This window comes from Colossoma macropomum, unplaced genomic scaffold, assembly GCF_904425465.1.
Source record: "Colossoma macropomum unplaced genomic scaffold, Colossoma_macropomum, whole genome shotgun sequence".
NCBI lineage: Eukaryota > Metazoa > Chordata > Actinopteri > Characiformes > Serrasalmidae > Colossoma > Colossoma macropomum.
Window position 1 is genome coordinate 19,084,788 of NW_023494790.1, and position 13,072 is coordinate 19,097,859.

The 13,072-nt window shown below is 36.6% G+C and overlaps 1 protein-coding gene across 1 annotated transcript; it reads right to left on the bottom strand.

Moving 5' to 3' along the window:
- Window positions 1–3,432: 3,432 nt before the first annotated feature.
- Window positions 3,433–13,055, bottom strand: ppa1a (inorganic pyrophosphatase 1a). Its single transcript, XM_036571707.1, has 11 exons — window positions 12,843–13,055; window positions 11,909–11,973; window positions 10,761–10,814; window positions 9,089–9,208; window positions 7,565–7,651; window positions 7,158–7,284; window positions 6,952–7,079; window positions 5,380–5,465; window positions 5,064–5,133; window positions 3,929–3,968; window positions 3,433–3,502 (listed from the first exon to the last, which is right to left on the bottom strand). Exons 1-11 carry the CDS (start codon window positions 12,901–12,903, stop codon window positions 3,474–3,476), a joined length of 867 nt encoding a protein of 288 aa, XP_036427600.1. The 5' UTR covers window positions 12,904–13,055; the 3' UTR covers window positions 3,433–3,473.
- Between the last annotated feature and the right edge of the window lie 17 nt (window positions 13,056–13,072).

Sequence of the window (13,072 nt, forward strand, 5' to 3'; positions counted from 1 at the left end):
CAGTGGCGATCGATTCGCGAACGAGTCCTTCTCTTTTTAAGTGACTCTTTTGAATGAGTGGGCAATCGATTCGCGACCACGACCAAATAATGTAGTTAAAGCAAGAGAATCTCGATCAATACCCCTTGTTTCCTGCAAAACCGTGTTGTTTAAACTCTGTGTGTCTAAACATGTTACTAAAATTGTACATGTCAGCCAGCCTTTTTGGATTAAAAAATAAAGTTAAACGCATTTCTTAGTACAGTCAAAGAATGTCAAAGTTATTTAAAGTTCATTTCACTACGTTGTTGTCATGTTTGACTTGTTGAAGACGAGATGGGTTATACGGTATGTATTAATCAGTAGACGGTACACTGCAAATGTGCTGCTATATACAAAGAAAGGAATCATCAGCAATCAGTATAAGTTGTTTTGAAGACAAAGCAGTATGAAACCTTGAGGATGAGTTCTGAGGGATAGACATGTTTATAATATTTGCGAAATGTTGCCTTATTGTTTCAAAAAGCTCTGAATGACTGATTCTAATGAACGGAAGTAAAAAATTAATCGGACGTTCGATTCACCGAAACGTACAGTTTAAAGGAGTCAGTTCAGTGAATCAAATTGTCCGCTCGGCGCTTCTTCTCTTTGTTGAAGTGAGGAGTGAGGCGGTACTAGAGCGCTTCAGCGACACCTGCTCTGTGGTGGCCTGAAGGCTCAGCTTCTACTGGGCATCAGACTGTTTTGGTCGACTTTATTGTTTTTTTTTCTGACGTTCACTGTGATAAACACATACATACCCAGAAACACGTACTGTGGATATACAGATTTTGGAGAGAACATTACTGATCATTTGTCTATAATAACAATATTAATACACTATTTTCTCCAGCACCGATGATTCTTGAAGACCCGTTTCATTGTCACCACAGCACAGTATTCTCTAAATTCATTACGATTTTAACTGTGGAAAGAGCCCTACGCACCTTCCTTAAATCTGTAGATTTGCTTCTGTATAGTGTGTATAAGTTTTATCAATGGATAGTGTGGGGATATGATGTCTATTCCTATCAATATGTTTTCATAAAACACATAAATGTGTTTGCTGTGTAGGACCACTTTTATTGTGAAATGATAAACATTTCAGTTTAAAAGGGTGTTAAGATGTGTTGGAATGCGCCGCCTCATCTAAATGTGCATTTGAATGAAAATCCGGTCTCCTGTCTATTATAATAGAGTGTAATATATTCTGTTATTTAGTCAGCTCTTTACTCAAATTACACAAATAACCATATAATCATAGACCTCTGAATCAGTGTGAAATTGAACTTTTTTAGATTTTTGTGGCAAATGTGGCTCAATTACTGAATTAAAGTAGACCTGAAACCTTTGAAGACCATCATAAGTTAATGCAAAAACCTTTTCTCATCAACAGCTTCAATGAAGGGTTTGAATGTTCACTTCTTGTTTGCTTTGAGAAGTTTCTGTTCTCTTTTCACCAGATCAGCATATACAATGTACACATGCACAGTGGTTATGGCATTAGGCATGAAAGTGCTGATTACTGTAGTAATAATAATAAAAATAATAATGAGAAGAATCTTCATCATGATTTCATAACTTTCGTATGTCTTCTCAGTCATGAAGTCAACAGAGATCTGTCAATGAAGAATGGCTGAACAACAGAAAGTTAAACTATTATATTACCAAATTTGAGAATATTTAAGCAATAGAACACGAGAGGGAGTGTGTTATCGCAAAATAACATCACGGCTGTGATTTGGTCACCTTAGATCATCACAGCTGTGATGTTATTTGCGGTAACACACGACCTCGAGTGTTCTATTGCTTTCATACAACAGTTAAATAAATAAAGTAAGAAATAAATAAATTGGGCCGTGAAGGTGGCATTTAATGTTTTAATGTTAGCAATTCCTTCCGCCAAATTATAGTTCTTTAACAAGCAGCTTGTTGCTACGTCAGAGTAAGGAGCTCCGCTCACTCGCTGCACAGCCGGCAGTTCATTCTCCAGCTCCACATAGACCAACTGACAGTTTCAGAATTCAGTGTAATCTCATCTTCAGAGTCTGACTAAATCGGCTGTCGGTCAAATGTGATCTTAAATGTGTCCATTTTCTGTTTGTGGCAAAGTAAGAAGTAAAAACTTTCAAATGGCTTGAGCGTCTCTTACAGCTGTCAAACTCGTTGCTCAGCAACGGCGTCTCAGCGGAGTGATACAGTGTTTGTGAAAAACCCGTGACGTTATGGCGAAATAACAGCACAGTTAGAACGCTTCTCAACCAATCAGCTTGCGTGGCCAGAACTAACTGTTATATAAAGTATATTATGACATAATAGAATATGTCATTAAATAATAGTCTAACCTCCATAATTCAGCTTTTCTTTACACATACACACACACACACACACACACACATATTTGAAGTTGTGTGTGTGTGTGTGTGTGTGTGTGTATCGCTGTTGTTGGAAGAAAACCTTGTATTTCCATTTTTTGATGTTTTTCAGTTTTTTACATAATTTGAAAATACTTGTTGTTCTTTAAATTGTGTGTAAATTTGGACTAAAAGAAATGACCTAAATGACTTGAAATAATTCTGGTTCCATTGACTTACATTGAAAGTAAATAAGGTTTTTAAAAATTATTTAACCCCCATTGACAGACAAATTCAAGCTTTTATGAAGACACAGACAATTTTTAAACTGCTTGGTTAAAAATTGATCGACCTGTTCAAATTGATAGTAAAATGTATGGTGTCGTATTTCTGAGTAAAAGGATATGTTTTTAATGCAGCCATGTCAGTATTATTCAACCCCTATGTAATATTGCTGGTTTTTAATCATTGCCCTCTCACAAACCTCTAACCTTGTTATAACATAACATAAAAGTTTGGACACCCTTGCTTAAATATATAAATGTGTGCCAAAGTTATGGCACATTTAATATTTAATGTTTTTTTCCTCATGCTAAATGTTACATGTTAAAGTCAGCAAAAAATAGAATTTGACTAAAATTTGCAGAAAATGCCATATTTAAACATATTCTCTGTAGAGGATGTTATGTTCACAGAGAACATCAAAAACATATGCAAACTGACCAGGGGTGTTCAAACTTTTGTATATATAAAATTTTCAGCAATGCCTGTTTGTGTTAAAACAATACACAACTGTTTTCCCAAACATGACAGAAAAGCTTTATTAATTTCTGATAGATGTCCAAACATTTTGAATCCTCTCAGCAAACAGTTATGGTCAGTAGCTGAACAGAGTGGAGTTCTAATATTAATTTATTCCCATCTACAATAAGTAGTAAGCAATTTTCCCAGTTAATTAAGCAAATGTATATATCTGTAAAAGTCTTTTTTTAATGGATCAGAAAGCACAACTACAGCTTAAATACATTCACCATTTCAACTGGGTTAATGACATGAATCTAAATCATGTTATCATCTTTGTTAGCTGCTGTCCCTCGATGATTATTTACTGTAATAGTACCATTTGTCAGCTGGAAAGACAGAAAAGAAAAATATGTCATCAAATGAAAAAATGAAATCAATCGGTTACAATTTTTTTTGATAATAGAACATGTCATAAAAACAAAGTAAGGTCCAAGAGACTATTGATGTCTGTATTGATGGCACTAACTGTAGAACAGTAGCAGATGCTGTACATCAGGGTTGCACAACTCCGGTCCTGGCAGGCCGGTATCCAGCACAGTTTGGAGGTTTCCCTACTCAAACACACCCACTTAACCTGGCAATTAAAAGATAAGTGTAATCATCTGTGTTGGAACAGGTAAATCACCACACTGCGCTGGACACCAGCCCTCCAGGACCAGAGTTGTGCACCCCTGCTGTACATGCATTTGCTAGTTTTACCCTGTGGGAGGTAGGAGAGAGAGCTGAGCGTGTTGTCGAGCAGGATTACCTACCTGAGCTTGGGATGGGCTCTGCTTCATCATACGCACTTGCCTGAGAGGGAAAAAATAGATATTGGATTGATTTTATTGCAAACTACTGGAGTCATTATGAAAATAATAGTGAAGATATTCTGTAACTCGGTAATTATGAAAACCCAGTTCATGATTTTCGGAATCTTCTTCTTCCAGAATACACTGAAAAAGTAGTGATGGCTGAATACTGAGTACACTGTCCTAATTGTATTCAGTAACATATTCTGGTAAAAACATATTCAGAATACATTTGGAAAACATTTAGAATACATATTGACAAGTATATTATATTTAATTCACACTGTTCCTCGCTATTACTGGTTAGTAGTTTTCCTCATATTATTCTTCTATTTACATGTTCCATGAAAAATTCTCCATCATTTAAATGAAATTTTCAACATTATTTTGGCTCTTATCACCTGCTTCACTCCACTGCTGCTTCCATAATCCCATTATCATCTCATGAACTAAGCAAACAATTCACCATATCCCAATAACAAAATTTGAGTATAATGTTGGTACTTCTCATGATCTCTTTCAGGTAATGTATGTAACTTGTCACGAAATGCATACCTGACGCCAGTGCAACACCAATATTAAGCTTATCACTCATGAACATGTCCACTACTGTGGAGACTGTTCAGTTCCATCAGAGCTCAGTAACACTGAGATTAATAACTGATCATCACATTGATTTATCAGTCTACTCAGACTTTAGCAGGAAATTCAGTGTTTGTAAAGAAGTTTATTTTTTTGAGGTCTTCTTTAGAGTACTTCTTTACACACCATGCTCTGATTTAAAATAGTTCATAAACAAGCATTGATGGTGTTTCTTTTCAAGATGGTGGATATTTTTTAAATTTAGTGAGTAAATATTCTAAGAGCATTCTCCTAAAAATGTAAAAAGTAACTGAATTCTGAACACTTCCTTTACAAAATGTAATTGGGACTGAATACATACTTAATTTCTGTATTCTGAATATGTATCCTGAATGGTTGTATTGTGTTACTTCACAACCCATTACATTATTAAATGATTGACTAAATGTTTCCTCATTTTCCTGCCTTTTTTGAGTCTGAATGTAAGGCTGCTGCAGGAGCTGAAGACACTCACTGAGTCTACGATGGCTTCGGTATCACTGCAGGCACAGATGAATGGGCTGTCTGTGACAGAGGTGTTCATGCTGGAGAAGACATTAAAATAAAGCAGAAACTTTGCAATAACAAACCAAACATGCATCTTAGAAGAAAGTCAGTATACATCAAACATACTATTTCAACTGCACACTGAGCAGCTCATCCATTAAAAGTTTTTTTGTTTTATTTTTGTTTTATTTAATGCTGGCTTACTCACTTATACCATAATATTAATTAATTAATTAATTAATACTGTACATGGATACATATTCATGAGATGTTGATTATCATACCAGTTGAGCTCTCCTGCTTCAGTCTTCTTCATTATCAGTGCTTGCCAGTATCCATGGGTATCTTTTACTGTCTTAATGGCAAAGTCCTGCAGATGAACAAACACAAAATTCACTCTCATTATTTACCTTATTCTGACCTACAACTAGCATGCATTATGTTATTTGTCACTTGTAATATACAGGGTGTCCACATCATTTGAGATGTGAATATCTGAGTAACTACATGTCCGAGGCAAACAAAATTAAATTGTGTTCATGTTGTTCATGTTGAACAATACAAGATTTATTTATCAAAATTCGAACAAGAAAATCAGAGGGATGTAGATTTTATAACCAATTTCACAAAGCTTCACAAATATAATCTCGTCCTGATACCGGTGGTCATCCTCTTTGAATTTTTTGTGCCATGTCCAAATCTGCTTTCCAGTTGGTGCATTTTTATCGAATTTTCTTGAAAATGCACCCTGCACACTCTTGTTTGTTTGAGCATATTCTAACACACAAAATGCCTTTTCATTTCTAGTGAACGCCATTCTTCAACCTGAAAAAAAAACATTAAAAATTAAACTTGGTTAGTTTTTACACATTTTGTTCAAATTTGAGATCATTTGAGGGAGAATTGGCTACGTTATTAGACTACGAAATGATGTCAATTTTTTTGGGACACCCTGTATTTGTAACATTCTGTGGTGCAGCACTGCATCGCTCGGCCTCAATGGTTTGACAGAATTCAAATTTTGTGTCCCTATTTGTTTTATTTAGGTCTACAACTACTAATTTCCATCATCAGCTAATCAGTTAAAACTAGTTAATTTACTTGTTACCAAATGAAGTTGATGGTTGATCGGAAGAGCCATTTTTTACAGTGTAGTTTTGTCCATCAATGTTTTCTCACTACACTACCCAGCATGCATTATGTAAATATGTCATACAATCATTGTGGATCCCTCTTCAGCAATAAAGAAATCTGATGTACCACAGATGTAAAGGCCAATAAATGCAGACGTGAAGCAGTACTAATAGTATTAGTACACTGTAAAAAATGGCTCATCAGATCAACCTAAAAAAATGACTTCACGTGGTAACAAGTAAGTGAACTAGTTGTACTCAACCTAAATAAATACTTTGAATAAATGATTCTTTCAATCAATGTATTTTTTTTAGTTGAATAAAACTAGTTCTACTGCTTGTTACTACATGAAGGCATGTTTTTAGGTTGATCTGATGAGCCATTTTTTACAGTGTAGTAGTAGCAGTATTGTTGTCTACATTCCTCTGTCAGTCCATCCCAAAATTCCACCTACCTTTAAGATATATCAGAATGGGGGTTTCCTAGACTTTACACCAAAAAATCTCTCTCAGGACTATTGTGGCACTGCTGTCTGAGGTGAGTAAGCATGGTCACATCAAATGTAGCATGGTTATTTTTTTATATTGGCTGGAGTGTCACTTATAAAACACTGGAATAATAAATCAATGCTATATTTTAAGGTAGAATTTTTTTTTCAAGCACAAAGTGAATGGATGAGTGTAACTGTGCTTTTGAGTCATCACAGGTCTGCTTCACTTTACCCTGTTCTTGAATTCACCATTAAAGGCAAACTGATTTTCTGGTTTTCCATCTGGTACTTTGTACATTCTGAACCAGTCCACTGTAGCTTCCAGATAGCCCGGCTTCAGCCTCCTCACGTCATCAATATCTTTGAAAATGAAAGAGCACAGCCTTCAGTGAGCTGGAAAGAGTTCTGCGTCAGTGCAGACTGAAGTTTCTCACTCACCGTTAAAGTCGTCGGCCTCAGGGTCCTCGACATTAATGACGATGACTTTCCAGTCTGTTTCCCCCTCATCTATCAGCGCAAGCGTCCCCAACACTTTCACACAGATGACTTCTCCCCGAGAGCACACCTGTGGAGAGCCAGAAATGAGGGAGAAGCACTTAAAGAGATAAAAGCCTGAATGACTCATGCGCTCTAAAATAAATTTGATAAAATTAAACTAAAAAGAAATGTCAGCTGCTTTGCCAGCTCATGAAAGCTCAGTCCTAAAATGGGAGTGAATCACTGCTGTGTAGGAGTTGAAATATGTTTCTTTAGCTGTGGAGGAGACACTGATGCCTGTAAACATTACTGTTGCTCTGTCACTGAATTTCCTTCACCAGACTCTTCTGCCTCATCATTTCTCCTACCTTGTTTCCGATGTCACATATGTCGATGGGGTCGTTGTCACCACAGCACCCTGTGTCTTCGTCTTTGTGTCCTGGATCCTCCCATGTCTAAAGGAAACACAGTCATAAGATGACCATTTGTCTTGCAGTTTTAGGACCTTGTCACTATAACAAAACTGAAGAGAAATTTCAAAATAAAATTAATTGAAAAAAAAAATCACCTACTGTGTCAGTAACGCACGCAGGTTATGTACAAAGCTTTACACAGAAATTTTATAACTTGGAGTGCAGCTATACCGTTTAAGCATTCTCTGTTCTATTCCACCTACACTATGTGTTCAAATGTTGGAAGCAGTTATAAAACCAATTTTAAAATTAACTCAGTGTGCTCATCCTTTGAAATTTCATAGCTTTTAAATAATTAGTAGTAAGCTATAAATAAAAAAGAAGAAGTTGAAGAATGTTTAGAAGGGCTCATATCATGGAAAACCAAATGTTGCCCATTTTAAAAAATAATGTAGTAAGTAAACATAAAAGTTTCCAAATGTACCATTCACTTTCCTTTACATACAGTCCAAATCTGTAAAATAAAATGCAAAAATACTCCCTTTAAATACATTGTTTTTGTGATGTCACTCAGAACAAAAGGATTTACAAATATATACCTACTCAGCCTACAGCAGTTTAGCACTTCCCATTTGTTGAGGTTCTAAGGAGTGCTTTTTTAAAGAGGCTCAATACAGCATCATTTACAGGTCATTTACATATGTGAGTCTTAAAGGCACAGCAACAAAAACAGCCTGTGTAATTCTAAGGGATAAAGGGAGGCTGGAAAATGATATAAAAATGAATTGCAACTGGGTTTGGTACATAAAACCACACAGATATTATAAGTGGACATCAGTGAAAAAAATAACATGCAAGAAAAATGTAGAAAATGGTTTCTTTAATGACTCAGAAAGCTGTATAACATTGAGAATGAAGAGTGAGGACATCCAAAATGCTTTGGAAAATCTTGAATTAGATAATATGACCAAAAGTGATTGTAAATAGGAATTAATGTCAGTAAAAACAAACAAACAAGGAAAAGAAAAAAAAACATGTATCTCCAAAATGGTAACTTTAAAGCAGAAGGCAAAAGAATACGTATGTTTCAATGCAAGTTAATATAATAAAATTATATTTCAGGTAATTTTGGAGCATGTCTATTGGTCAAATTATCATGAAATGTTCCCCCATTGTAAAGGACAGCTGCTGTGCTCAAATGTTGTTGGTTTTGAAATAACAGTCACAATAACTCAAAGTCCTTGAAATAATAATAAAAAAAGTCTAAGAATACCTTTTGCTGTCTACCTTATAAGACTTACATCCATATCTTTTGAGTTATTACTGTATATAAAAAGAAACACAAATTATTAATTGAAGTGATTCCAAACATGATTTGTTTCTCTCTCTCTGTTTACTCAGTATGTTCACTATAATGCTGTAATGCATGTGCTCATTTCAATGCTTCAAACAAGCTCTAAGAGTGGTGGATAAACAGACCTGAGGGATAGCTCCATAGTTCCAGATGTAGCCTTTATGAGGAAATACATTACACACATAACGCAGATTTCCTTTCTTCACATCTTGCTTTAGGGGGTTCAGGGGATCTTTGGTTGCAATCTGGGGGAAAGAACAAAGAACAGGACCGTCATACATGCCCAAAAGTATCCCAACACTTCTTCTAAGTAGAGAATTCAGCTACTCTAAGGCGCACCTATTACTGACAAAGGTATTCGATTGCACCCCACAGCTCACACTAACTCCATATAAAAGCATCACCAATGTAAAGGTCTAAGGCCACCATGTCCATTGAATCGTATATCATCGATTAACTTTGGGAAGAGTTGGAGTGGTGTTTGTGATCCAGAACTAATCACCCAACATCAGTACCCGACCTCATACCTTATGATCATGTGCCTGAAAGCAATCAAATCCTCACAGCAATGTTCCAACATGTAGTGTAAAGCCTTCCCAGAAGAGAAGGAACTCCCTATTAATACCTTTAATTTCAGAAGAAACGTTGGATGAGCAGGTGTCTACAGAGATTTGAGTATGTAGTATATGATTTTGCAGAATAACTAAATGATCAATCACTGAGAACGACTGATGGTCATCACCACATTTTGGAAACTGGTACAGCTGAAGAGTTTAATTCCAAAATGCTGTACATCAATTTATAACCATTTTGGATGTAATGAGTTTGTGAAAAGAATAACAGCTGGAGTATAACAGAAAATACATTTTTATTTCTCTTATAAAAGTGGTATTAATCATAATGTAGCATAGATATTTTTTGTATGTGTGAAGGCCACCATTCCCAACTACATGACTATACAAGAAAAAAAATAATGTTGTGAAAGTGGTATAAAGTGTTTTAGAATGAAACCTTTCAATTGTCTACAGTTAAAAAAGTAGCACTTTTTATTAGTTATATCCTCCTGTTTGTGTTGCCATTTATGCCTATTAAACTGTTCTGAGCAACTGTTAATTATATTCCTCTTGGCAGAGTTTAAAAAAGAGCGTGAAAAACAGGGGAAAATCAATGTGAAATTACAGAGGACTGCACTCTAATGCTTCAGGCAGAAGAGAAAAGAAAGAACGGAATTGTCAAGGATGTAGTAAACACTCCTGAACGAGTGGACAGGATACAGATTAGGAAGCTTTAATGTGGCTGAGTTTCAAAGGGGATCTAGTCTGGAAACGGTTTTCACACGGAATACAGCTTAAAGAGTGACCTTTGGACCTATGAATTAATTAACTGTGGCTCACACTAGATTTTCCACGAAACAGATTCAAATAAAAATCTACATACCTTGGCCTCATCTGCATAAAGGGGAATGTTATGGAATGGAGATATGTATTTCCCCTCTAAAAAAGTAGCACATCTACTGTTGATTAATAGGATTGGATGATTTTTTTAAAAACTTTTTCCAGAAAGGACATGATTTAAGATTTGAACTGATAAGGGTCTTCCGAAATTTCACTAAACTGTATCTAAACTATCACACAGGGAACCTTAGGGGAAATATTTTGCTTCTGTTTGCTTCAACAAGTATCCTTGCCATCACAACTGCTGTACACTTAATAGAGCAAACATAGATTCTAACTTTATATTATCGAAAGATAACAATATCTGTCAGTGATATATATAAGGAATAAGAGTGATTCATACCTCCATTTTTGCATTGGTCCATCTGGGAACCTCTATAACTGCATGGAAGATATTCTGGTGAAAATCATTGAAAAGCTTGTTAAGTTATGAGGAATGTCATAAGTTTTCAATGGTCAGGACCCCCACAGAGCAGGTATTATCTGGGTGGTGGCTCAATCTCAGCACTGCAGTGACACTGATGTGGTGGCATGTGTGTGTTGTGCTGGTATGTGCCGATCAGACACAGCAGTACTGCTGGAGTTTTTAAACATCTCAGTGTCGCTGCTGGACTGAGAACAGTCCACCAACCAAAAATATCCAGCCAACAGGGTCCTTTGGGCAGCAAACAACTGATGAAGATCTAGACTCTAGAGGACCGCACAAACTGTGCAGCAACAGATGAGCTACTGTCTCTGATTTACATCTACAAGGTGGACCAACAAGGTAGGAGTGTCTAATAGAGTGGACAGTGAGTGGACAGTGTGTTTAAAAACTCCAGCAGCACTGCTGTGTCTGATCTACTCATACCAGTGCAACACACACTAACACTGCTCTGTAGTGTTCCTGACCATTGAAAAATGGGGTAAAAGAGGGCTAACAAAGTATGCAGAGAAACAAGTGGAGTACAGTCTTTATTGTAGAAGATTGGTGTAAGTAGCTAGATGGTTAATAAAAGGGCATTTAAGCCACAGAGCGACCACTGATGAGATTCCTCCTGTTTGTGTTGCCATTTATGCCTATTAAACTGTTCTGTGCAACTGTTAATTGTATTCCTCTTGGCAGAGTTTTAAAAAAAGCATGAAAAACAGGGGAAAATCAATGTGAAATTACAGAGGACTGCACTCTAATGCATCAGACAGAAGAGAAAAGAAAGAACGGAATCATCAAGGAAATAGTAAACACTCCTGAACGAGTGGACAGGATACAGATTAGGGAGACTTAATGTGGCTGAGTTTCAAAGGGGATGTAGTGTGGAAATGTTTTTCACACGGAATACAGCTTAAAGAGTGACCTTTGGATTACAGGTCAGATATGCAGTTTACTAGCTGCTCAGGAGAAATAGGTTTTGCGTCTAACGACACTGTGGTTAATCAAGAAACAGACTCATCTGAATTCATTAACTGTGGCTCATGCCAGATTTTCCATGAAACAGATAAAAATAGACCTACCTTGGCCTCATCTGCATAGAGGGGAATGTCATGGAATGGAGATATGTATTTCCCCTCTGAGTTCTCTGTGGAGAGGTTTGCATATTATAACATGTTTCTGAGCAAAACGCAGTATCAGTAAGGGTCTCTGAGCTAGCTGAGTGCTTTTTCTTCATGCTAGTCGGTGCTGGTGGAAGGGGGAGGTGAAACACGACATTATTAGTTAATGTTATTTTCCCTGCCCGCTGGTGCACAGTGATGTAAGCAAAAATCAGAAGGTGTTTTAATGCCTTGCAAAAGCCATTATATTTTGAGGGAAGATTAGAGGAAAGCAGGAAATGTATCTTTTAAATGATATGGTATGATTAATCATGTTTGATATGACAAGGCACATGAATTAACAAAATTAAAAAAGGTAAATTCTGATTACAGAATTTAATATGATAAGTGAAAGAAATTCACTTTTTTAGCTGTATTTTTAACTACTTGAAAAATATATACAGACTTTGTGCTCTGGCAAGCTCAGAAAATGTATGGTCCAAAGGAAATGTAAAATGTCAGATAGGAGGTTAGGCCTAATGGATACACAAGGACCCTGATTAGGCACTCTAATGCTTTCCTTTTTTCTTCTACTTTTTCATTTGCTTGAGATTTTTATATGTCGTTTCCCAGGGTAGCACTGCTGTTTGCGCTGTTACTGTCACCAGCAGATGCTTCTTTACAAAGGTTTACCCTGAAGAAGGCTAAATCTATATGGATCTTTTGTACATATCATACAACACTGACATTTTACCCCACTGCTGTGTAGCTAATGAAATGACAAATAATGTATATTGTGATAGAATGAACCAACAATATACTGTTAACACTGACAGTAACTAACTGTAACAGTATCAGTCATCAAAGTCAATCCGCACGTTCACCTCCCACACTTCAATCTACGAGGTTAACTTACTGAAGTAGACTCTGTAGTCCTGTGTGTTGGGTTTCCCTCTCTCCTCTATAGTGAAGCTCATGTTGATGCAGGCTTGTTCTTTTTGTCCAGGCTCCGATGTTCTCCTCTAAAGCCGTACAGAAGGCTGTGACAAGCCGGCAGGCTGGAGTCCTCCTGGACTCAGCCGAGACGTGTGGCTTTTAAGCCAATGGGCAGCCTTCACTCTCCTCCTTATCCAACCACTGACCATG

Excerpts from the sequence above, each read along its gene's own strand:
- ppa1a (XM_036571707.1), bottom strand. The coding sequence starts at position 12,903 with ATGAGCTTCACTATAGAGGAGAGAGGGAAACCCAACACACAGGACTAC. Across the intron at positions 7,652-9,088 it reads ACTATGGAGCTATCCCTCAG|ACATGGGAGGATCCAGGACA; the intron begins GTCTGTTTATCC and ends TGTTTCCTTTAG. Across the intron at positions 3,969-5,063 it reads CCGAAGCCATCGTAGACTCA|GCAAGTGCGTATGATGAAGC; the intron begins GTGAGTGTCTTC and ends TTTCCCTCTCAG.